The following is a 27,362-nucleotide window of genomic DNA, read 5'->3' on the forward strand; positions in this document are numbered from 1 at the left end:
TCCCCGCGCTTGGGAGGTGGAGACAGGAGGATCGCGCAGGTTTGAAGCCAGCCGCGCTAGTTTAAGAGACCCTGTTTCCACATTAAAAAAAAAAAAAAAAGTATAAAAGAGGTCTGGGAGTGTAGCCCGTGGGAGTGTAGCCAGGAGGTAGAAGGGCTTCCAGGAACCCCAGTACCAAAAAAAAAAAAAAAAAAGTAAACAAATTGTGACTTCAAGCTGTAGAACTAACTACTAGCCCTTGTTTTGCCATTATTAGCCCTCTACTATAGCTGGGTTTATTTAAGTATATATAAATAGTATTATAGCACTGTTGGGAAAAAACTTTCTTTAGTTTCTAAACACATTATTGAGCATTTCAGGGCCTCCCCTGACCCTGCCCTGGTAGGTAATATGAAGCAGTTTAATTGAGTTTATTCCTGCTATCTGTGGTTTTGTAATTTGAGTTAATGGGTATTTTGGGATTTTGTATAAGAGAATTTTGTTTTCTAGTTTTTCCACATAAGAGATCATGTAATAGTTACTGAATTAATCTTGTTGGGAGTTAAATTTTACCTCAAACTATCTTTTTCATTAGCTACAGATTGTTAGCACTTATATTCTCTTGTGTTATGGTAACAAGCAATCTTAAAAATGTTTAAATCAGGATCCAGGACATAATGCAAACCAATGTCTAGATTCACTCACCCACCCTATCTCCCTTCCCTCCTTCCCTTCCTCTTGTGGTATTGGGGTTCAAACCCAGGGGCATTCTACAAGCTATACCCCCAGCCCTATTTTTTATTCTTTGTTTTGAAACAGGGTCACACTGAGTTTCAAAGGGCCTCAGTAAGTAGGTAAGACTGTCTGCAAACCATGATCCTCCTGTCTCAGCCTCCCAAGAACTTGGATTACAAGTGTGAGCTACCACTCCTGACAATTTTTTTAGTTTTGAAATAGGGTCTCACTAAGTTGATGAGAGCCTCACTATATTGCTTAGGCTGTCCTTGAACCTGCAATCCTTCTGTCTCAGCCTCCCAAGTACTAGGATTACAAATGTGTGCCACCACGGCCAGCTTCACCCCTATTTATTTTATTTATTTATTTATTTATTTACTTACTTACTTACTTACTTACTTACTTACTTACTTACTTATTATGCAGTACTGGGGATGGAACCAAGGGGCATTCTACCTTTGAGCAACATCTCCAAATCCCCTTTTTTTATGGTACTGGGGATGGAACCCAGGGGCATTCTACCTCTGAGCTATACCACCAGTCCTATTTTTTATTCTTTATTTTGAAACAGGATCTCACTGAGTTGCACAGGGCCTCACTAAGTAGCTGAGGCTGTCCACGAACCGAGATCCTGCTATCTCAGACTCCAAAATGCTAGGATTACAAGCGTTTGCCACCACACTGGGCTTTCACTCCCTTTTATTTATTTATTTTGTTTGCAGTACCCGGGATGGAACCCAGGGGCATTGTACCTCTGAGCTACACCCTCAGTCCTTTTTTTTTCTTTCTTTTTTCATTTTTGAAAGAGGGTCGCACTGAGTTGCAAAGGGCCTTGCTGAATAGCTGAGGCTGTCCATGAACCACTATCCTTCCAATTCAGCCTCCTGAAACCCCCTTTTATTTTGGAACAGGGTATCATTAAGTTCTAGAGGGCCTGACTAAGTTAAAGAGGCTGGCCTTGAAAATTGTGATCTTCCTGTCTCAACTTCCCAGGTACTGGGATTACAACTGTCCACCGCTATGCCTGGCTTTTTTTTGTGTGTATGGTACTGGGGATTGAACCCAGAGGAGTTTTACCTCTGAGTTACATCCCCAGCCCTATATATTTTTATTTATTTTATTTTTGGTGGTACAGGGAGTAGAACCCAGAGACTTTCTACCTCCAGGCTATACTCCCAGGCTTTTTTTATATTTTATTTGAAAACAGGGTCTCACTGAGTTGCTGAGAGCCTCACTAAGTAGCTGAGGCTGACTTCGAACCTGTGTCATCCTCCAGGCTTACAAATGCAGCCACCATGCCCAGCATTATTTTTTTAAATTTGAAACAAGTTTGCCAACAGGGCTTTGGGTGTATCTTGGAGGTAGAACTCCCCTAGTTTCAATCTCCAGTAAAACACACACACACACACACACACACACACACACACACACACCCCTTGGGATTTAGTGGACAGTTTGGTGATGTTATACACAGTGGAATGATTACCAGTCCAGCTTTGTTTCACTTTACATTCTTTACTCTTATGCAATTGGGCTTTTCTGAGGCACTGTTCATTTCTTATTTTGAGTCTAAATACCTAAGATTAGGATATGCAGGGAAACTTGCTTTTTTTTTTTTTTGCGTTACTGGGGATGGAACTCGGGGGAATTCAACCTCCAAGCTACACCCCTTACCCTATTTTTTATTCTTAATTTTGAAACAGGGTCTCACTAAGTTGCAGAGGGCCTCACTAGGTAGCTGAGGCTGTCCGTGAACCACGATCCTCCCATCTCAGCCTCCCAAATGCTGGGATTACAAGCGTGCGACACCACGCCTGGCTGGAAACGTTTTGTTTGTTGCAGTATGGGTAATTGAACCCAGGGCATCATGTGTGCTAGGCAAGGGCTCTACCACTGAACTACATCCCTAGTCCAGTGAAAAGTTTCTTTTATGTGCCTTTACCTGGCTAACTGCTATAATATAGTTAGTGGAATTATGATTTTATAAAACATGCTTTTTAGGTGATTTTAGTGACTTTTTTTTTTTTTTTGTGGTACTGGGGTTCCTGGAAGCCCTTCTACCTCCGGGCTACACTCCCAGACCTATTTTATATTTTTATTTGGAAACAGGGTCTCTTAAGCCAGCTGCTGGCTTCGAACCTCCGCGATCCTCCTGTCTCCGCCTCCCAAGCACGGGGGTTACAAGCGTGCGCCACCACGCCTGGCGATTTTAGTGACTTTTAATTCCAGTTTATTTTTCTTTCTGCACAATGCTTGGTATGTCGAATTTAGAATATATTTGCTGAGTAAATGTCTGTTTTCACTTTATGAAAGAAGATTCTATCAGAATAAAATGAAAGTAGGAAGGTAAGTATTACTTCTAAACTATTAGGGTACACATCAGAGTTTAAAGTTAAATACTTTTTAGGTCATTTACCACTTTTTATCTGTACAACTGTGTTGTTCCACTGCTTTCTGACTTTAGTGTGAGCAAGCAAAAGCGCTGTATAACTAAGCCTTTCCTGGCTATATTGTGTTGCTGAGGTTAACTTTTTCTCTGATTAATTCTTGTAGTTTAGTCTGCTTTTTTCTAAGAAAATTTGGCTTTTTTTCCATCTGATCAAGTTCAAATCAAGTACTGCTTTGTCCTGTGACCTGATTTTCTGCCTCGGAACACAATGAGCTAAAGAAGGTTCGTTGATTATACTCTCTTGTTCAGAGACCCCGATAATGTCTGTGTTCACTGATGGCCTGGAATGAAGGAATAAAGTGATGAAGGTTGTGAATGTTACTATTCTTAGAGAGTGGGACCAGAAATTAAGACAGTTTTATTGGCCTGGAACTCAGTCACGACTCTTCAAACTTTATTTAAGTTGTATAGTTGTCCTTGTATAACACTGAAACTGTCACCTCTTGGCATTGTTGTTTTTTTGGTAGGTCTGGGGACTGAACAAGCGCCTCATGCATACTAGGCTCTACCACTGATCTGTGTCCCCAGTCTTCCCCTCCCTTTGAAGTGAGTAGTAGGCCTCATGAATGAGACTCAACTTCTTTGATTTCCTGAAGAAGAGCTGGGGGACAAGTCAATGACGATGTAATTTGTGCTCTAGAAATAGGTTTCCATAAAGTCTGCAGAGACCGGTGGAACAAGGAACAGAATTCACACGTTTTTGTCTTTGTTTTGGTTACATGATACACTTGAAATTGAAGAAAGTATAACCTGGCTTGAAAAGGGGTAATGATAGGGATCTTTGACCTAGAGGTGGGACTTGGCATAGAGTTAAGGGTGTGAAGTGCTTTAGCTTAGAACTTGTAATGTTTCACACATCTTGTATTCTGAACCCTTTTAGTGCTGGGGGTGTAGCTCAGTGGTAGAGCGCTTGCCCAGCCTGTGTGAGGCTATGGGCTCTATCTGTAGCCTAGCGTGCTGGAGGTGGTAGTGGTAGTGGTGGTGATGGTGGTGTATAATACGTGGGGAAGCTAATCCTTTTTTTTAATTATTTATTTTTAATTATTATCATTATTTTTTTGTGATACTGGGGATGGAACCCAGAGGCTTTCTACCTCCAAGCTACACCCCCAGCCCTATATGTATATTTTTTATTCTTTATTTTGAAACAGGGTCTCACTGATTTGCAAAGGGCCTCACTAAGTAGCTGAGGCTGTCTGTGAACCATGATCCTCCTGTCTCAGCCTCCCATGCACTGTGATTACAAGCATGCCACCACACCCAGCTTATTCTTTATTTTGAAACAAGGTCTCACTAAGTTGCAGAGGGCCTCACTAAGTAGCTGAGGCTGGCTGAGAACCTGCGATCTTCCTGTTTCAGCTCCCGAGTACTGGGATTATAAATGTGCACCACCATGCCTGTCTAATCCTTCTAATTAGGACTTTCTGAACTCGTTGTTGTTGTTGTTAGTACTGGAGATTGAACCCAGGGACAAGCTATCTCTGAGCTACCCTCTTAGCCCTATTTTATTTTTTAATTAATTAATTAATTTTTTATTTATTGGTACTGGGGATGGAACCCAGGGGCCTTCTACCTCCGGGCTACTCTCCCAGACTTATTTTTATATTTTATTTGGAAACAGGGTCTCTTAAGCCAGCTGAGGCTGGCTTCGAATCTGTACGATCCTCCTGTCTCAGCCTCCCAAGCATGGGGATTACAAGCATGTGCCACCATGCCCGGCTTATTTTTTAAAATAAAAATAAATAAATTTTTGAGTGTCAGGATTACAGCTGTGTGCCACCATGCCCTGGAAATTTCTGAACTCTTGCTATTTAATAGTCAAAGACAATATGAACAGTAGGGTATGATTAATATTTTAATTTTATATTTCAACTCTGCCAGACTAAACAGAGGATTGTTTTAGATAAGTTAAAAAACATTTCAGACAGGTGTGGTGGCGCACGCTTGTAATCCCCACGCTTGGGAGGCTGGGACAGGAGGATCACATGGGTTCGAAGCCAGCTTCAGTTACTTAGTGAGGCTCTCAGCAACTTAGTGAGACCCTGTTTCCAAATAAAATATAAAATGGGTCTGGGAGTATAGCCTGGAGGTAGAAAGCCCCTGGGTTCCACCCCCAGTACCACCAAAACAAACAAACAAAAAAACAAAAAAAACTTAAGGCAGGTATGATGGCATATACTTGTAACCTCAGTACTTGGGGGGGCTGACACAGGAGGATTACAGGTTCAAAGCCAGTTAGCAAGGCTTTTAGCAACCTAGTGAGACCCTGATTTCAGATAAGAAATAAAATCAGGCTGGGGGTCTAGCTTGAAGGTAGAATTCCTTTGGGTTCAATCCACAGTACCAAAAGATAAAAAATAAAAATAAAAGATATTAGAGTTGATAATGTAGATGTACAAAAGTAAAACTGTAGAATTAAGAAATGAAGTCTTTGTATTATATTTGATATACTGAATAAATAATGCTTTTCCTGGTGTTGCCCAGGGAAGAGGGATCCCAAGTCTCATGTATTCTTTCAAGTGCATATACACTTACACATATGCATATATCCAAGTCATATGTATTTATATATGTCTGTCTGTCTATATCTCCAAGTGTTTGTGTGTGTGAGATACTAGGGATTGAACCCAGAGGCATTCTACTTTTGAGCTACGCTCCCAGCCTGATTTTATTTCTTTTTTTTAATTTATTTTTATTTATTTTTTTTATTGGTGCATTATATTCATACAACTTATTGGGGTAAAAGACTTGTGTGTATAAATATGTACTCATCGCTGATTTAACCCCTACCCAAATACCACCCCATTCCCTCCCCGTCCCTCCTTTCCTTGCTTGGCTTAGTGATTGACTTCGATATGTTTAAGTACATTGTGTGCTTTAGAGATTTTTCTCTTCCCCCTCCTTTCTCTTCCTTTAGGTTATCTTGTTTGCTCCTCTTTTCTCTCTAACTCTCACATATTAGGGAAAGCATCTGATTTCTTATTTTTTGTGACTGACTAATCTCACTTAGCATAATGTCCTCCAGTTCCATCCATTTCCCTGGAAATGACGTAATTGAGTTTTTTTTGATGGCTGAGTAAAATTCCATTGTGTACATATCCCACAGTTTTGTAATCCATTCATCTATTGATGGACATCTTGGCTGGTTCCATAGTTTGGCTATGGTGAATTGTGCAGCTATGAACATAGATACACATGCATTAGTTTGGTAGTTTGGTTTCTTTTCTTTTGGGTAGATACCCAACAGTGGTATTGCTGGATCAAATGGTAGGTGTGTTCCCATTCTTCTGAGGATTCTCCATACTGTTTTCCAAAGTGGTTGCACTAATTTGCAATCCCACCAACAATGTCTTAGAGTTCCCACTTCTCCACATCCTCGCCAGCATCTGTTGTTGTTTGTGTTTTGAATGATTGCCATTCTAGTTGGAGTTAGGTGAAATCTCAGGGTAGTTTTGATTTGCATCTCTCTGATTGCCAGTGATGTTGAGCATTTTTTCATGCATTTATTGGCCATTTGAATTTCTTCTTTTGTGAAGTGTCTATTTAGTTCATTTGCCCATTTTGTTATTGGATGCTTTGTTTTCTTAGTGTTGAGTTTCTTGAGTTCTCTGTATATTCTAGATATTAGTCCTCTATCGGAGGGGTAGGTGGCAAAAATCTTCTCCCATTCTGTTGGCTCTCGATTGAGGTTCTTGATAGTTTCCTTTGCTGAACAGAAGCTCTTCAGTTTCATGCAATCCCATGTATTGATTCTCCTTTTAATTTGTTGTGCCTTTGGGGTCTTATTGAGGAAATGTTTGTCTGTGCCTATGTGTTGTAGTGTTGGACCTATGCCCTCTTCAAGGAGCTTCAAAGTCTCTGGTTTAATTTCCAAGTCTTTGATCCATCGTGAGTTGACTTTTGTACAGGGTGAAAAAGTGGGATTAACATCCAATTTTCTGCATATGGTTAACCAGTTTTGCCAACACCATTTGTTGAAGAGGCTATCTTTTTTCCAGTGTATGTTTTTGGCCCCTTTGTCAAAAATCAATTGGCTGAAAGTGTGTGGGCTTGTTTCTGGGTCTTCTATTCTGCTCCATTGGTCTATATATCTGTTCTTTTGCCAGTACCATGCTGTTTTTATTACAATGGCTTTGTAGTATAGTTTAAAGTCAGGTATTGTGATTCCTCCTGCGTGGTTTTTGTTACTGAGAACTACCTTGGCTATTCTGGGCTTTTTGTTATTCCAGATAAATTTAAGGACTGATTTTTCTATGTCTGTGAGGAATGATCTTGGTAGTTTAATGGGCATTGCATTAAATCTGTAGATCACTTTTGGGAGGATGGCCATTTTAATGATATTTATTCTGCCAATCCATGAACATGGAAGATCTTTCCATCTTCTAAGATCTTCTTTGATTTCTTTTTTCAGTGTTTTATAATTTTCTTTGTAGAGATCTTTTACCTCCTTGGTCAAATTTATTCCTAGGTATTTTATTTTTTTGTGGGAGATCTTGAGTGGAAGTGTTTTCTGAATTTCTTTTTCAGTGGATTTATGGTTGGTGTACAGGAAACCTTCTGATTTTTTAAGATTGATTTTGTATCCAGATACTTTGCTGAATTTGTTGATCAGTTCTATAAGCCTTTTGGTTGAGTTTGTTGGGTTTTCTAAATATAGTATCATGTCATCTGCAAATAGTGAAAGCTTAAGTTCTTCTTTTCCTATTTGTACTCCTTTGATTTCCTTTTCTTGCCTTATTGCTCTGGCTAGAGTCTCTAGTACTATATTGAAGAGAAGTGGTGATAGTGGACATCCTTATGGGGAAATAAGAAGCTTCCATGACAAACAGCAACTGAAGGAATTCATGTCTTCAAAACCAGCGCTAGAGAAAATACTCAAGGAGATTAACTGCAAAGAGGAAATGGGTAATACACGCCAGAACCAAAGAAACAAGAATTCCCATCCAGCAGACAACTAAGCAAAGAAGAATAAACAGTATCTCAAACAGAAATAAGATCTTAACATGTTGGGAATTAAAAATTATCTCTCTATAATCACACTGAATGTAAACGGCCTCAACTCCCCAATAAAAAGACATAAAGTGGCAAAATGGATTTTATTTCTTATTTGGAAACCGGGTCTCACTAGGTTGATTCGAGTCTCACTATTTGCTGAGGCTGTCCTTGGACCTGTGATCCTCCTGTCTCAGCCTCCCGAGTACAGGGATTACAGGCCTGCGCCACCACGCCTGGCTCTAAGTTCCTTATTTTGAGGATATATTTTATGCATATAATGGGGATGGATATATTAGGATACCCTAGCATGATTATCACTGAGATCAGGGGCTTGAAGTCCTCAAAGGGGAGGTCCACCTCGACTCAGGCTGGAGGGTCCTGGATGTTATGACAGAAAATAATTTAAGGATGGTCACAGTGAGGCACAGATTGCTTTTACTGAGAGAGGGAAGAGTGCAGGCACTGAAGAGGAGTACACTAGGAGCATCTTATTTAGGGCTATTTATAATGCAGAAATCAGTATAGGAACATGAGCTAAAAGAATGTTTTTGGTTCTCCTTTGTGTTGGACACTGCATATATCAATTATTACCTAGTAGGGGTTGTGTTCTTCTTTGTTCTTAGTGAAAAATATCTAATAATTTCCTCATCGGGTTTTTTTTTTTTTTTTTGTGGTGGTGGTGGTGGTGGTGGTGGTGGTGGTGGTGGTGGTGGTGGGTGTGTGTGTGTGTGTGTGTGTGTGTGTGTGTGTGTGTGTGATGTTACTGAGGATTTAGCCCAGGAGCATTCTCATTTTATTTTGAAACCAGGTCTAAGTTATGGAGGTGGTGGTGGTGGTGGTGGTGGTGGTGGTGGTGTGTGTGTGTGTGTGTGTGTGTGTGATGTTACTGAGGATTTAGCCCAGGAGCATTCTCATTTTATTTTGAAACCAGGTCTAAGTTATGGAGGACCTCACTAAGTTGCTGGGGTTGGCTATAAACCTGTGATCCTCCTGTCTCAGCTTCCCAAATACTGAGTTTACAAGCATGTGCCACTATTCCTGTCTTTCAGGGTGTTGTGTTCTAGTACTACATTGATGTAATATTGAGGGTTTGATCAGAAGTATGACACACAGTTGAAGTAATTAGATGATCTATGGAGAAGGTCTAATAATTGGTTTAATTATGCTGTTTGTGATCAGAGTATTTGAAAGTATTTTTTTTTGTGTGGTACTGGGGTTTCTGGAAGCCCTTCTACCTCGGGGCTACACTCTCAGACCTATTTTATATTTTATTTGGAAACAGGGTTTATTAAGCCAGCACGGCTGGCTTCGAATCTGCACGATCCTCCTGTCTGCCTCTCAAGCGCGGGGATCACAAGCATGCACCACCATGTCCGGCTTGAAAGTAAATTTTCAATCTGGACATTTAATGATGGCCACTCTTGTTTTGTCTTCATGACTCTTTTCTGCTTATCTTTATATCTTTTATCCTACCTCATGATGACAAAAGCCAGATGTCCAGTTGTCTTCTTGCTCTGATTTTCTGCTTATTGAGTGATTATAATCTGGAATAACTACGATAGTAGTAATTACTATCTATTTTATATAATATGGCAGGCAATAAGTTAGTATTTTGTAAACATCTTTTTAATTTTTTTTTTTTTTTTTTTTTTTTTGTATTGTAGACTGAACTCAGGGGCATTCTACCTCTGAGCTACCTTCCGAGCCTTTTTTTACTTTTAATTTTGAAACAGGATCTCATTAGTTGCCCAGGGTCTCACTAAGTTGCTGAGGCTGGCCTCAAACCTGCGTACTGGGATTACAGGCCTGTGCCATTGCACCCAGTTTAGCATCTTCATCTTAGTCAATCTTTTTTTCCCCTTTTTTTTATGGTATTGGGGATGGAACCCAGGGGCATTCATCCTCCAAGCTACACCCCAGCCCTATTTTTTAGTACTTTTTATGTTTGAAACAGGGTCTCACTGAGTTGCAAAGGGCCTCACTAAGTAGTAGCTGAGGCTGTCCGTGAACCACAATCCTCCCATCTCTGTCTCCCGAATGCTGGGATTACAAGCATGCACTACCACACCCGGCAATAAATCTTAATCTAACATGTAGAAACCTAAGATTGGAATTCGGCTGGTTTATACATTTATTTTCTCTATGCCAAGAGAAAGACTGCTGAGTAGTAAAAGTTAAAGGGCCACTTGATAACCCCTTTTCACTGTAATTAAGAAAATGGTCATTCTGGGTTTTATTTACAAGTTTCTGAATTTGTTTTTATGTGAATCTTTCTTCAAGAGACAGGTTCTGTTTTGGCTTACCACATTAGATTTCTGAGTTTGTAAGTTTGAAGTTCAGAGCCTGGATTGTCTGTTCTTCAGAATAATGCTGCACTGTAAGGAGGGTAGGGGAGATTATGAATGGCTGCTGAATTTTTCAAGGCCTTCCTTTCTGTCCCTGCCATTAACCTTTTCGCTCAATCCTCAGCAAGTTATAATGACCGCACTTTCCTTTAAAAGTATAGTTATTTTCAATTAGCATAGTTTAATAAAAAGAATATGGAATCCTAGATTGAAGAAAGATCAAGGTTAGCCAGGAGTTGGTGGCACACGCTGTAATCCCAGTACTTGGGAGTCTGAGGCAGGAGGGTGATGACTCTGGGTGCAATCCTCAGTACTTCAAAAACAAAAGAAAAAAAGAAAGGGGGAAAAACTCAACATTTATAGCTCCAGCCCCCCCCCTTTGTTTGTCTTGTGGGCAGTGTTGTGGTTTTTCTGTTATTGACTAAGAAGTTACTCAGAATTTATTATCTTTCAAAGTTTATGTTTCTGTGGATTGACAAGGTTCCACTGGTGAGTTTTCACCTTGGGACTTTTCCTGTGGTTGTGATCAGATAGTACCTAAAGATGGAGCCATCTGAAAGCTCTAGTAGGCTGGAGCTCCAAGGTAATTTTTTTTTGTTTGTTTCTTGTCGGACAGCTCGGTCTTTGATATGGCCTTCCTGTCTCGTAGAGTACACAGGACTTACCTTATGAACTTAAGGTTCTAAGAGTTAGGAAGATGAACCTGCCAGTTCGGACTCTGAAAGTGGCACGGTATCCTGTTAAAGTCTTAGGGACTTCCACATCCAAAGGGGTGAAGAACGAGTGTGGGAAAGTCACATTGCAGAAGAGCATGTGGGTTGAGAGGTTTTGGGGGGGTCATCTTTGGAAAAGTACTTGCCATGGACAACTTTCTTCATTGTCTTTCTGTAAAATAGATAAGAATATTCACTTCATAGAGTGGTTAAGAGGAATGGCACATGGTCAAGTATGTCATAGGTATTTGTTTGAATTATCATATCTGTAGAATAGTTGAGAATATTAAGTTTTATTTGGAATCATTGGGAATCAGTAAATTATTTAAAGCCTCATTGTAATTTTGTAGTCTCTAAGTTGATTTACGCTGTTATTCATTTGGACTGTTTTTTTTTTTTGGTGGTACTGGGGTTCCTGGAAGCCCTTCTACTTCCGGGCTACACTTCCAGACCTATTTTATATTTTTGAAAAACAGGGTCTCTTAGCCAGCACGGCTGGCTTCGAACCTGCGCGATCCTCCTGTCTCTGCCTCCCAAGCGTGGGGATTACGAGCGTGCGCCACCACGCCCGGCCTGCTGTTATTCATTTTATTTCTTCTTTTTTTTTTGCGGATCTGTTTTTTATTCTTTTATTTTGAAGCAGGGTCTCACTAAGTTGCGGAGGGTCTCGCTAAGCAGCTGAAGCTGGCTGCGAACCGCGATCCTCCTTTCTTGGCCTCCAGAATGCTGGGTTTACAAGTGTGCGCCACCACACCCGGCTCATTTTATTTCTTTTGTATGTACATAATAAAAAATAGCAGTTTCTGTATCTATGAATATTAAAATCTTTTAATGTTCTGACAACTATAGTTGAACTTTTTTTATTAGGTGTGGAAAGGAAATTAGATGCTGAATTCATTCCAGTTAAAAAATAAACCAACCTTTCCACAGTTACCACCAAAACAACAACAAAATTAATAAACCAATCCAAATTAAAACAAACAATCCCCTCCCACATATTTGACCCTTCCCTTTTCTCTCTCAGTGGGAAACACTAGGCACTAGGATGCCATTCTGCCAACATCTTATAGAATTCTTTGTCAGTCAATAATAGAAAAAAAAAAACATGGTGGGAACAGTAAGGATATACAACACATCAAAGCATCAGCTTGTATAATGCATGTTATTCTGAAACTACAAACTTAGCTTCCTAGTGAAAAACTTTTATTTACTTCTTCCTTTCTTTTACAGGAATATATATGCCCCAGATGTGAATCAGGCTTTATTGAAGAAGTAACAGATGATTCCAGGTATTGTACAAGCTCATCAATCACCTGAATGATAGACTGGGAGAAAGTGCATGTGTGCAAGCATGAGTGTGCACAAAATTGCACATGCACACACACCTGAGGGGGCAGAAGAATGGGAGAGGGAAGGAAAAGAAGAGAGACATTTTATTTTTATTTTTATTTTTTTCTGGTACTGGGGATGGAACCTAGGGGCATTCTACCTTTGAGCTATACCCCATCCCTATTTTTTATTATTCTTTATTTTGAAACAGAATCTCACTGAGTTGCAAAGGCCTCAGTAAGTAGCTGAGGCTGTCCGCAAACCACGCTCCTTCTGTCTCAGCCTCCTAAATGCTGGGATTACAGTGCACCATCACGCCCATCTTGAAGAGGGGCAATTTAAAAAGTGATATAAGAATGGGTGTGATAGAATGCACTGTTCCTGATTGGGTGTGTCATTCCTTGTAAACCACTATACCTGTATCAGAGTAAATCTGGTCACTTTTTCTTTATTTTCTCAGACTTTGGAGTTCTCTTAGACCACTGGTTAGTTTTTAGTGACCACTCTATTGCCTGAAGGTAAATTGCTGTTATATGTTTTTGGTGGGCTATGGAATATTTTGATAAAGACATCTAAAGAGGTAAACAGAATATTCTAGCCAAGAAAACTTGATTTGTTACTCTGCTTTGAGGAAGCTTTGGATGCTTTCTTCTTATTAAGGTTATTGCTGTCAAATTTTTGCCATCTCGCCACTGTAATGTTAATATTGTTAATATTAGAGTTTGTCATCCTTGATATTTGTTTTCATTGGCTTTAGTGTTTTTCTTTTTATAATGCAGGGCTTTGAACCAGGGTCCTTATACATACTAGGCAAGCAGTCTACCACTGAACTATGTCCAGCCCTCTCATTGGCCTTAGTAAAGGGAAAATATTTCTTAAAGTGACAATATTTTATATTTCATTTATAGTAATATGAATAAAACTGTAAAAACCTAATTGTAGAATAACTGATATTGCTATTGACCTTTATCTTTTTGTCTAAACATATAATGGCACACTTGTTCCTTTGGGGCTCTCTGGTAAACATTGGTTGAGAAATTGAAGAGGTTCCAGCAGCTAAAGATAATCTGTAATCTCAGGCTTTTTAATCTTGTAATGACTTTGGGAATTTTAATGGCAGTAATTTCTTTACCATTGCTGTTGGCAGACTCTAAAATTGAAGGTCTCACACATCCAGGAAAAACTGCCCAGTTTACAGTATGTACTGTTAGTTTTACTTTGTTAATTGTTTGTGACTGTGTGTAAATGAGCTGAAGCTCCATGTGGCATGGAATCAAGTGTGGTATTAATTCTTAAAAGTTTACTTCTAATTTTGATTTTAAATAACAGCACCAACACTAAGCCTCTAAGATCAGCATGGCAACAAAAGTAGCAGTGTGTGTGGATGGCAGCAGACTTGGGACAGCTTTTTATCTGTGCTGTTTTTAATTGCATCAAATACATCAGGCCTGAGTACTCTGCATATGTTTGTTTAGTAGAGATGGAGTTGGTTGTAGTAGGGTAATTAATGGATTTATTTTTTTCTGAGTTTTAAAATTGTGAGCCTGCCAGGTGAGGTGGCGCCTGCTTGTAATCCCCGCGCTTGGGAGGCAGAGACAGGAGGATCGCTCAGGTTCGAAGCCAGCCGCGCTGGCTTAAGAGACCCTGTTTCCAAATAAAAATATAAAAAAAAAATAGGTCTGGGAGTGTAGCCCGGAGGTAGAAGGGCTTCCAGGAACCCCAGTACCACCAAAATAAATAAATAAATAAATAAAATAAACAAAATAAAATTGTGAGCCTGTTTTTCTTTAGGCAGATAGTCTTTTCATATAGTTACCAGTGAGTATAATGATAAGCTACAGGATGAATCTTTAGCAGGGAACTATGAGTTCTGTGGATTCTATTCTCACTTGACTTAATTCTTTTATTTGTGCCTCTTTAGGTGAAAGATTGTCCTGTATGGGTGTTATTTGTAGCAACTACTCAAAAGTAAAGTTTTTTTTAAAATTTATTCTTTATTTTGAAGCAGGGTCTCACTGAGTTGCAGAGGGTCTCACTAAGTAGCTAAGGCTGTCCGCGAACCGCGATCCTCTGGTCTCAGCCTCCCAAATGCTGGGATTACAAGTATATACCACCACGCCTGGCTGTAAAGATTGTTTTGAAAGAGACCAGTGTTTTATTTAATTTAATTAATTTATTTATTTATTTTTGCAGGTCTGGGGATGGAACTCAGGGGCATTTGACCTCCAAGCTACACCCCCTGTTCTATTTTTTATTATTTATTTTGAAACCGGGTCTCACTTAGTTGCAGAGGGTCTCACTAAGTAGCTGAGGTTGTCCATGAACCACGATCCTTTGGTCTCAGCCTCCCGAATGCTGGGATTACAAGCGTGTGCCACCATGCCTGGCATGAGACCAGTGTTTTAAATGAGCGAAGAAATCCTTCTCTTTAAATTAATGTTTTAGAAGCAGCATGATATTCCCTCTGTGAAGTTTGTATTTGTTGATTTGAATTCTTAGAAAATTATGGTGTTTAGTAGTGAATTTAAAAAATTAATAAGAGAGCCAAACATAGTGGCACATATTTGTAATTCCAGTATTTGGGAGGCTGAGATAAGATTGCAGGTTCCAGGACAACCTCAAAAATGTAGTGAGACCCTCAGGAACTTAGTGAGACCCTGTTTCAAAATAAAACTAAGCCAGGGATGGTGGCACATGCTTGTAATCCCAGTACTTGGGAAGATAGAAGGATTACAGGTTTACCGCCAGCCTCAGCTACTTAGTGAGGTCTTCCACAACTTAATGAGACCCTGTTTCAAAATAAAGAATAAAAAATAGCAGCCGGGTGTGGTGGCGCATTCTTGTAATCCCCATGCTTGGGAGGCTGAGACACGAGGCTCACACAGGTTCGAAGCCAGCCTCAGCTACTTAGGCTCTCAGCAACTTAGACCCTGTTTCCAAATAAAATATAAAATTCATCTGGAAGTATAGCCCAGAGGTAGAAAGCCCCTGAGTTCCACCCCCAGTACCACCACCAAAAAACAAAAAACAAAAAACAAAAAAAACCAAGAATAATAAATAGTGCTGGGGTTTCGCTCAGAGGTAGAATATCCCTGGGTGTGCAATCCTCAGTACTGAAAAGAGATAGAGCTAGAGAGAGAGAGAGAGAGAGAGAGAGAGAGGGAGGGAGGGAGGGAGGGAGGGAGAACTCTTAAATGTACAAATGTAGTAATGGGCACTATCTGATGCTAAACATATATCTAAATGGGCAATTGTAGCCAGGTATGGTGGTGCACGCTTGTAATCCCAGCATTTGGGAGGCCGAGACAGGAGAATCTGGGTTCGCAGCAGCCAGCCTCAGCTACTTAGTAAGGCCCTTTGCAACTTAGTGAGACCCTGTTTCAAAATAAAGAATAAAAAAGTTGGGCTGGGGGTATAGCTTGGAGGTAGAATACCCCTGGGTTCCATTCCCAGACCCGCAAAAAAAAAAAAAAAAAAAAAGCACTTGTAAATTTTCTTAAGCTTTGTAAAATTTCTCAGAACTTAATTGTTATTATTCCCTCTTCTTTGTGAATAGTTCTGTTACTGTTATTTATTTATGGTACTGGGCTTTGAACCCAGGAACATTCTACCCTTAGTTTTTTTTATTAGTAGTAGTAGTATTGTTATTGATTTGTGGTAATGTGGATCGAACTGCCTCTGAACTACACTCCCAGGCCTATTTATTTATTTATTTATTTATTTATTTATTTATTTATTTTTTGTGGTACTGGGGATGGAACCCAGGGGCATTTTTACTTCCAGAGCTGTACCCCCATCCCTATTTTTTAGTCCTTTTTATTTTATTACGGGTCTGGAGATGGAACCCAGGGGCATTTGACCTCCAAGCTATACCCCCTGCCCTATTTTTTATTCTTATTTTGAAACACTAAGTTATGGAGGCCCTCACTAAATTACAAAGGGCCTCACTAAGTAGCAGAGGCTGTCCACGGACCATGATCCTCCAGTCTCAGGCTCCCCAATGCTGGGATTACAAACCTGTGCTACCACACCTGGCTGGCTCTTAGTCCTTTTGTTTTTGAAACAGGGTCTCACTGAGTTGCAAAGTGCCACAACCATGAGTCTCTGCCACCTCAATACTGGGATTACAAGCATGCCCCACCATACCAGACTCTTTGTTTTGAAACAGGGTCTCACTATGGTGTTGAGAGTTTTGCTAAGTTGCTGAGGTTGTCCTTGAACCTTTGATCTTCCTGTCTCTGCTTCCCAAGTACTGGGATTACAGAAATATGCCACTATGCCCAGCTTTTTATATTTTGTGGTTCTAGGTATTGAACCCAGGGGCAGTCTATCTCTGAGCTATACCTGCAACTCTGTTTTAATTTTTGTTTTGAAACAGGGTCTCACTAAGTTGCAGAGGGCTTTTCTAAGTTGCTGAGCTTGGCCACAAACCTGTGTTCCTTCTGTCTCAGCCTCCCAAGTGCTGTGATTACAGGCATGTGACACCACCTACCTTTATTTTTTTGCGGTACTAGAGATTGAACCCAAAGGCATTTTACCTCCAAGCTATACCCTCAGCCCTATTTTTTTTTATTCTTTAATTTGAAACAGGGTCCGAGGCTTTCTGCAAACCTGGATTCTTCTGTCTCAGCCTCCCAAATACTGGGATTACAAGCATGCCCCACAATACCTGGCTTATTTTTTTGGAACTGTCTTTCTAGGTTGCTGCTGAGAATCTCCCTGCATTGCTGAATCTGGTGTGTGTGTGTGTGTGTGTGTGTGTGTGTGTGTGTGTGATACTTGGGATTTGTGTGTGTGGATTGAACCCAGGGGCATTTTACCGCTCAGAGTTACACTCTAGCCATTTATTTATTTATTTATTTATTTATTTATTTATTTATATTTAGTGGCACTGGACCGGGTTTGGAACCCAGGGGCATTCTACCTCTGAGCTACACCCCCAGTTCTATTTTTTGTTTTCTATTTTTTTTTTTGTGTGTGTGATACTGGAGGTGGAATCCAGGGGCTTTCTACCTCTGGGTTATACTCCCAGACCTCTTTTTTAAAAATATATTTTATTTGGAAACAGGGTCTTACTAAGTTGCTGAGAGCCTCACTAAGTAGCTGAGGCTGGCTTCAAATCTATGCGATCCTCCTGTCTCAGTCTCCCAAGCGTGGGGATTACAAGTGTGTGCCACCACACCTGGCTGTTTTTAAATTTTTTGAAACAGGGTCTCAGTGAGTTGCGAAGGGCCTGGCTAGGTAGCTGAGGGTGCCCACTAACCCTGATCCTCCGGGGGGTGCCCACCAACCCTGATCCTCCGGGGATTACAAGCTTGTGCCACCACTTTGGTCCTATGTATTATTATTATTTTTTTAGAAACAGAGTCTCATTAAGTTGCTGATAGCCTTGTGAAATTTCTGAGGTTGGCTTTGAACCTAAAATCCTCTTGTTTTAGCTTCTCAAGTATTGAGATTACAGGTATCACTCCTAAAATGCAAAGGAATTTTGTGTATGTATGTATGTATGTATTTATTTGTGTGTGTGTGTGTCATACTTGGAATTGAATCTAGAGGAATTCTACCTCTGAGTCACACCCCAGCCTGATTTTCTTGTTTGGAAGTGGAGTCTCACTAGGTTGCTGAGAGCCTTACTATATTGCTGAGACTGTCCTTGAACCTGTGATCCTGCTGTCTCAGCCTCCAAACACTAAGATTACAATTGTGCACCACTACGCCTGGCTGCAAGGGAATTTTAAGGAAAGGGAATGTTGGAAGGAAATGGTGAAGGAGTTTCAGTGGCACAGAACACTAACAGATAGAGTTATGGTTTTCTTTCTTCTATTTTTTTTTTTTTCCTGTACTGGGGATTTAGCTCAGGGATAATTAGCCCTTACTATTTTTTTATTTTTAAAAGTTTTTGGTAGTACTGGGGATTGGACCCAGGAGCACACTATCTCTGAGCTATCCCTCTACCCCTATTTTATTTTGAAACAGGGGCTCACTAAGTTGCTGAGAGTCTCGCTGCTGAGGCTGTCCTCTAACCTGTGATCCCGTCTTAGCCTTCCAGGTGCGGGATGCAGGCATGTACCGCCACGCCTGGCTCTTTTTTAAAATTTGAAACAGGGTCTTGATAAGTTGTTGAGGATCTAAGTTGCCTACGCTAACCTTGAACTTGTGATCCTCCTGTCTCAGCCTCTTAGATACTGATATTATAGGTGTGTACTACCATGCCTGCCTGACAGTTGATGATTTGAATTACTGATATACATATATATATGTATATGTATATGTATATGTATATGTATATGTGTATATATATATAGTACTGCGGGTGGAACCCAGAGGCTTTCTACCTTCGGGCTATACTCCCAGACCCGTTTTTATATTTTATTTGGAAACAGGGTCTCACTAAGTTGCCGAGAGCCTCAGTAAGTAGCTGAGGCTGGCTTTGAACCTGCGCGATCCTCCTGTCTCAGCCTCCCAAGCGCGGGGATTACAAGCATGCGCCACCACGCCCGGCGGAATTACTGATATTTAAATTTCTGGAACCATATAGTAAGGCAAGAAGAGTCTTGGAAGTCTGTTAGGCTTGTGCAATAGAAATGTATATGCAGCCATTCACTTTGTTTTTTAAGTTTTCTGAAGTTCAGTTATTTATTTAGTAGGCTTGCTGTACAGTGATTTTTACAAAAGCACTGTTAACATCTGAAATAAACACAGATGTTAAATGATTTCTAATCTGAGAATAAGGCCTGAGAGTGATTATGGAAGGAATGGCACTAGCTTTTTGCTTTTGGTTTTATACTAACCAGGGTGCGTTTGTTTCTATGAGCTCAGCACAGTGCCTGGGTTGCTTTTGTAATCCTGAAAATGAGAGCTGTTTGTAGTAGTTTGTAGACTGTGTATCTTTGGGGTGAGTGTTTGTATGTTTACACTCTTGTGTCTGTCCAGCAGCTCTTGCAGTTCTTTCCATCCCCTTTTCTCCAGAGTGTTAGCCAGCTTCTTCTCTCCTTTACAAATTCAGTATGGGCAATGGGATGTAATATTTCTTTCTGCTCTTCAGGGTCCTTGGGAATAGGTAGTTTGCCATTTAAACAAGTAATATTAATACAACAACTTTTGTTTTTGGGTTATCAATATCGGATATGGCATTTTAGGGGTTTTGAAGGTGACAAGTTTTTTATGTAATATCTGACACATAGTAAACATTGAATATATTTGAAGCATTAATATAATATAATCTTTGCTCATTGAATTTACATTTATAAAAGAAAGGAAAACAGTTTAGTGGATGAGGCAAATCCTAGGTATTAATAATGTGAGGTAGAATTTAGAATCAAAGTCAGGGTACAGAGGGTTATGGAGGAATCTCATTTGGTTGGTGAGTTCAATAATGATTTAATGGAGAAGATAGCATATTACATTATTTAATTATTCCCAAGAAATTCCAACTTGTATTTCAAATGTGATCATCTGATTGGTTTTATAGTGAAACATTATTGTTTTAGTCTCTTTGAGGTTAAATGTGCTAGGCCAAATTTGAATTGCATCTGTGAGTCCTTCCTAAATTTTTATTTGATTTATCTTTGATTCACTTGAAAACCACTTGATTTTGTGGTTATTTTTTCCATAGCTTAATCCACATGCCAGTCTTTTTGACATATAATCTTTCATAATTATAATTAGCACATATTAACTATATAAAATAATGGTTTTACAGTGTCATTTTCATATGTGAATATAATGTGCTCTGGTTTTAGCCACCCTCCCTTTTGTCCTTTCTTACCCCCACTTTCCTTTTTCCCTTCCCTAACGGTCCCCTTTCTACTCTTCTCATGTTAGCTTATTTTGCTTAACATGATCTCCAGTTCTGCCCATTTTCTTGCAGATGACATGATTGCATTTTTCTTTATGCAAGTTCCAGTCTTCATAATGTCCTTTGGAGGTGTTGTGTTGGGATGAGTTGTTTTTCCTTATTGGGCTTTGCTCTCATTGTGCCATTCTATATTTAGTTTCCGGGAAGGGAGCTTGTTCCTGGGAATAGAATTACCACCATTCCTTTTTCTATTTAGTTTTTTAGGTGGCAGCGGAAGCCGGATAGACAATAGCACATCAACACATTTTGCAGAGGTAAGTTTCCCTTTGGCTGGAGGTATTCTTTAGGAAGTGGGTGGGTGTTAAAATCATGACAGATAATCACTTTCCAGTGCAGCAAAACATCAGAGTTTAACAATGTATAAGAAAAGTGTGGGCAAGAGTAGCCCTTCAAAATATCTGTATTTTCAGTAGATGAGGATTTGCCATATTACTTTTGGAAAATCTTTTATGAGGAAATAATAACTAAGTTATACTCTTTTAAACCTGGTAGTGTTTTCCAATTCTTTTTCTTTATATTACATTATTGCATGAGAATAAAAATCTTGTGCTTTTTTTGGGGGGGGGAGCAGGGAGGTTGTTTTTCTTTTTCATACTCTGGGGATTGAACCCAGGGGCATTCTACCTATGAGTTATGTCTCTCTAGCTCGTTTATTTTTAAACTGTCTCTGCCAAGTTGCTGAGACTGGCCTCGAACCTGCAGTTCTTCTGCCTAACCCTCCCAAGTACTGGGATTTTGTGCTGTTTTAAAAATAAGTGTGGCAGACTCTGCTTTAGTAGCAAGCAGGTAAGGAAAGAGCAGGCAAGAAAGTTGCAGAAACAGTTTTCAGCCATACAGAGTACTGGTTTCTAGAATTTACCTCAAGTTAACACAGTAACTCGGTATAGGTCAAGGATATTTACTATCTTTCAGAACCTAAGATGGGACCTATAATTAATTTCTATTTTTTTGGTAAAATATGACATCTGTATTTTTGAGAAAAACAAAAATATAGCTAATTTCAAAATAGAGCATTATTCTACATCCTTGAATACCATTTTATATTAAATTCAGAGTGCTTTTATTTCTTTCCTTACATTGACCTAAAAATCTCTTCAGTTGTCCTTTTTTTAAACAATTTTAACCATTTTTAAGGGTGTAACTCAATGACATTAATGTTCCTTGTTTTTAATCACTTAAAGACTAGAGCCCAGAGGGACAGACTAGTTGAGTCTACACTGGTGTACCTTGGCTTCTGTGTGTACCTTCTGTTGTCACAGAGCTGCTAAACTCTGGAAAGCTGACAGAAAAAAGTTAAATCCTATAATCAGAATTCCTTTGTGTTTCAGTCTCACATTAATCTTTTCCAGAGGTAGTTAAAATGCCTAGAGAGCCGGGCGTGGTGGCGCACGCCTGTAATCCCCGCGCTTGGGAGGCTGAGACAGGAGGATCACACAGGTTCGAAGCCAGACTCAGCTACTTAGTGAGGCTCTCAGCAACTTAGTGAGACCCTGTTTCCAAATAAAATATAAACTAGGTCTGGGAGTATAGCCCGGAGGTAGAAAGCCTCTGGGTTCCACCCCTAGTACCACCAAAAAAATAAATAAAAAAAATAAATAAAATGCCTAGAGAGTTAGTGAAAAAAATTTTTTTAATAGTATTGGGGGTAGAACCTAGGAACATTCTACCTCCAAGGAGCTAAACCCTCAGCCCATTTTTTTATTCTTTATTTTGAAAACAGGGTCTCACTAAGTAGCTGAGGCTGTCTGTTAACCGCGATCCTCCTGTCTCAGACTCCCAAATGCTGGGATTGCGAGTGTGTACCACCATGCCCGGTTTAGTGGTATTTAGTGTGCAAATTGAAGCTGTGAACTTTCATTTGAAAGTGATGTAAATAAGAAGCCCATGAACCCTAAGCTTCTCTGTTTTTTACTTGAAATTATCTTAAAACTCATGCTACTCCCCCATTTCAAAATTAGGTTTATAGTGGAGAAAGTTGGTGAATATTTGGGTAGTAGTCCTGTTTTATTATAGGTGTTTTCTTTTGCATATCTAGTTTTAACTGTTTTAGTTAACTCTGAACTGCCTTGTTAGCTGGATCGAGTAAGGTGTGATTCCAAACAGATCATATCTCTGTACTTTCATTTTTATTTTTTTATTTCGATGGATTGAAAAAGATCATTTAAAAGCCATTCTGCTTGAGAGCACTAGAAGCCTTTTGGATTTCAGCGCCCTCCACTCCACTGTTGATAACACTGTCAGTTTCTTATTATGCATCTGCAGAAGAAACTGTATTAGATTTCCCTAAGTGTTAGTGTTTGTTTGTTTTTAAGAAAGGGATAACCAGGTACACACTTGTAATCCTAGCATTTGGGAGTCTGAGACAGGAGGGTAGTGGTTCGTGGACAGCCTCAGCTACTTAGTGAAGCCTTTTGCAACCCAATGAGACCCTGTTTTAAAATAAAGAAAAAAATAGGGCTGGGGGTGTAGCTTAAAGGTAGAATACCCCTGAGTTCCATCCCCCGTACCAAAAAAAAAAGGAAATGGAAATAGATGGGTTTGTCAGTTTTATAGGTATGACTCACTAGGAAGAGATGCATTGAGTAAGAAGAAAAACAAATAGATGTAGTCAGTTTCCTAACTTTAGTAATGCTAAATTGGACATGACGGCACCGGCTCTCCTTTAGGTGCTACAGCAGTTTTGCTGAGTCACAGTGGTGACTTCATGTTCTTTAGCGGTGACTGGTTCATAGCAAGGGCGTAAGTATGCCTGCTTCTCCCTTTGTAGAACTCCACTGTCACCATGCCTCAACATTTAAATTTCTTCCTTTTTAAATGATATTTCACATTTTAAAGTTGGGGGAAAAGTTGGTTTTTAAAATATTATAGATAATGCCAAAAATGTAAACATATTAGCCAAGAAGTTTATTTGTACTCTGCTAGAAATAGGGGCAAGAAACAAATGTCATTGGCTGCCTTGCCTGCAAGGAGCTTATAGTTTACTAGGAAAGCAAGTACAACACATGGAACAAATCAGCAAATCAAAGTGTACAGCTGGGCGTGGTGGCACACACTTGTAATCCCAGCATTCGGGAGGCTGAGACAGGGATCATGGTTCACGGACAGCCTCAGCTACTTAGTGAGGCCCTCTGCAACTCAGTGAGACCCTGTTTCAAAATAAAGAATACAAAATAGGGCAGGGGGTGTAGCTCAGAGGACAAATGCCCCCGAGTTTCATCCCCAGACCCACAAAATACATACATACATACATACATACATACATACATACATACATACATACAAGTGTACAGAGAATATAATAAACTTGTCATGGAGCTGGGCTTGGTGTGCAGGCCTGTAATCCCAGTACTTCGGCAGCTGAGACAGGAGGATCACAGGTTCTAGGACAGCCTCCCCAATGTAACGAGATTCTTAGTAACCTGAAACAAGTAGACCTCCTCTCTCTCTCTCTCTCTCTCTCTCTCTCTCTCTCTCTCTCTCCTCTCTCCTCTCTCCTCTCTCCTCTCTCCTCTCTTCTCTCTCTCTCTCTCTCTCTCTCTCTTCTCTCTCTCTCCTCTCTCTCTCCTCTCTCTCTCCTCTTTCTTGCAAACTTCATAGAGAAGGCAAAACCCAGTGCACTGGAGCCTTAGAGGAGGTGGAATTTAGATAAGCAAAGATGTGAAAGAAATGACTCAAAATAGTATTACTAAGTCATAAGGTTTTTTTTCTTGCCCATGTTCTTGGGAAAAAACTTAGAAATAAAGTTATACATAGAAACTAAAGTTATTTCTCTTTTTGATATTTTAGCAGAGGCTTATACTCAGTTTTATCCAAGTTTTCTTTAACCAGAGCTGCTTGTACAGTGAAAAGGTTATTTTCTATAATTGGTATTTATTAATAACTGAATTCTTAAACTATCACATATATTAGAAGAGGCTTAGTTCAAGAAAATTCATGATAAAATCAGTATTGATTTTTTTTTTCTGAAAATGAGACTGGAGTAGGATGGTGGATTAGGACGGAGAGAAGGTTAAATAGGATAGGAGGAAGGTTACCAGTTAATGGGAGCAGTGTTTGAATAACATGTGAGAGGCAGTAGAGACAATATAAAAAAAGGGTTACTAGTTGGCTGGGGGTGTAGCTCAGTGGTAGAGCCCTTGCCTAGCATGTATGGACCCTGAGTTCAAACCCCAGCTCTGCCAATAGAATAGAACAGAACAGAATAGAATAGCTATCAGTTTGGAGACACAGGACTTTGTTATTCTAAGGTTCCTGCTGATCCTGGGTACCTGGGAGTTTCATTTATTACTTGGAAACTTCTGGCCATGACCTGGTGCCAGTAATGTATCTGATCTTAGAATGGCTGTGGGGGCTGGAGGTATTGCTCAGTGGGAGAATGCATGTATGAGGCCCTGGGTTCAATTCCCAACACCAAAAACAAACAAACAGCTAAAAATATGATATTAGCAAAAAATAGCATAGAAGGTTTCTGGAAAAAAGAGTTCCTACGTGTATACCAGAGGGCAGGGTGGTCTGAGCATAATCTATTTATTTAAATAAAAATTAATTTTTAGCTGGGTATGGTGGTATACACCTGTAATCTTAGTACTTCCGAGGCTGGGACAAGAGGATCATAGGCTTGAGGCCAGCCTCAGGAATTTAGTGAGGCCCTTAGTAACTTAACAAGACTCTGTTTCAAAATAAAAAAGAAAATAGGACTGGGGGTGTAGCATGGAGGTAGAGTGCTCCTGGGTTCAGTCTTCAAGACCTTGTGCATGCATATGCATGTGTGCACACACACACACGCATGCATACTGTTTTTGTTACAGAAACAGCATTATAATGACAAGGCATTAAAATATCCTATTTTTAAATTAAGCTTGGTATGGTGGCATATGCCTGTAATCCCAGTACTTGGGATACTAAGACAGGAGAATCACAGGTTCCAGGCTAGCCTCAGAAACTCAGTGAGACCCTGTTTTTTAAAAAGTACAGTAAGCGGGGCGTGGTGGCGCACTCTTGTAATCCCAGCATTTGGGAGGCTGAGACAGGAGGATCGCGGTTCGCAGCCAGCCTCAGCTACTTAGTGAGACCCTCTGCAGTTTAGTAAGACCTTGTTTCAAAAATATTAATAAAAAACATGGCTGAGAGCTCTGGTGTAGAATGCCCCTGGGTTCCACCCCCAGTACCGCCAAAAAAAAAAAAAAAAAAAAAAAAATCAATTATTATGATTTTTTTTTTGGGTGGTGCTGGAAATTGATCCCAGTGACAGTCTACTGAGCTATACCTCTAGATCTATTTTATTATTTACATATTTACTTACTTATTTATTTGGGATACTGGGGATTGAACCTAGGGGCATTCTACCTCTGAGCTCCAGCCTCAGCCCAATTTTTTATTCTTTATTTTGAAACAGGATCTCACTAAATTGCTGAGGGCCTTACAAATTGCTGAGACTGTCCGTGAACCTACAATCTTCCTCTATCAGCTTCCCAAATACTGGGATTACAGTGTGTGTCACCATGCCCAGCTTTTATTTTATTTACTTATATATTTATCTATTTGTTTGTTTGTTTGTTTGTTTGTTTGTTTGTAGTACTGAGGGTAGAACTCAGAGGCTTTTCTACCTCCAGGCTACACTCCCAGACCTATTTTTATACTTTATTTAGAAACAGGGTCTCATTAAGTTGCTGAGAGCCTAAGTAGCTGAGACTGACTTTGAACCTGTGCGATCCCCGTGTTTCAGCCTCTCAAGGTGGGGATAACAAATGTGTGCCACCATGCCTGGCTCTTTTCTTTTTTCTTTTGAAACAGGGTCTCATGAGTTGTTGAGGTCCTCACTAAGGTGCTGAGGCTGTTCTTGAACCTGTGAGCCTCCTGTCTTAGCCTCCCAAGTATTGGGATTAGAGGCATTCACCACCACACCCAGCTAAAAATTATGTAGTTTACAAAAAATATACTTATTGACCCCAAAATTGGTTTTATTATATTGGTGGACTTAATAAGTAATTGTCTTCAAACACTTTTTAAAGAAACATCTGGAAAACACAAAGTACTTTAGGTCCTCAGAACTTGATTGAGATATTACAAGAAAAGAATAGCCCTTTCTGAGCATAGATGCAAAAATTTTAAAGAATAAATTTACATCACTTGCAGGAAAACGGATGGAAGGGATTACAAGCGTGCACCACCACACATGGCTATATTCTACTTTTTATTCAAGAAACTGGTGATCTCTTATAAATAGAGACTTTCATTAGAAAGCAAAGGGAAATAAGTCTAATATAAGAAGTGCAAATAGCAGTTAAAATGAAAAGGTACTTTTCACCAATATTTAAAGGTGTGTGTGTGTGTGTGTAGATTGAACCCAGTGACATTCTACTCCAAGATCCAAGATATACCTCATCCCTTTCTATTTTTTATTTATTTATTTTTTTTTGGTACTGGGCATTGAATCCAGAGGCATTTTACCTCCAAATTATACCCCCAGCCCGATTTTATTTTTTATTTGTAACAGGGTCTCACTAAGTTGGAGAGGGCCTCACTAAGTTCCTGAGGCTGGCTTTGAACCTATGATTCTCCTGTCTCAGTTTCCCAAGTACTGGGATTACAAGCGTGCAACACCACACCCATCTCTATTTTTAATTTTGAAACAGGGTCTCACTAGGTTGATGAGCGTCTCACTGTGCTGCTGAGGCTGTCCTTGAACCAGGGATCCTCCTGTTTCAGCCTCTCAAGTGCCAGGATTATAGGCATGTTGCTCCCATGCCCTTACTGATGTTTTTACTGTGCATGGCATTTTCCCCCCCAGAGTCTATATATTGGAATTTTTAGAACTTTTTAGCACTCATACTTTTAGCAGTATATAGCTGAATGTAACTTCTTATACTTTGGTCAGGAGTATAAACTGTTATAGACCTTTTGTTGCAGAAAAACTGAGACCCCAAAGAGAGGAGACAGTGGCTGGAGTAGAAAACAAG

At 39.8% G+C, this 27,362-nt stretch overlaps 1 protein-coding gene across 1 annotated transcript in view; it reads left to right on the forward strand.

Annotated features, from left to right (window-relative positions):
• RNF115 (ring finger protein 115) overlaps positions 1 to 27,362 on the forward strand; it is a gene marked incomplete at both ends in the record, with an annotated part of 79,897 nt that overhangs the window by 21,279 nt on the left and 31,256 nt on the right. The window contains 2 exons of the mRNA XM_080693202.1: positions 12,447 to 12,505; positions 20,600 to 20,657. Of these exons, the coding sequence (XP_080549328.1) occupies positions 12,447 to 12,505; positions 20,600 to 20,657 (117 nt within the window). The remainder of the gene's footprint in view (positions 1 to 12,446; positions 12,506 to 20,599; positions 20,658 to 27,362) is intronic.

This window comes from Muscardinus avellanarius (genome assembly GCF_963383645.1).
Source record: "Muscardinus avellanarius genome assembly, chromosome: 3".
NCBI classification, from domain to species: Eukaryota; Metazoa; Chordata; class Mammalia; order Rodentia; family Gliridae; genus Muscardinus; species Muscardinus avellanarius.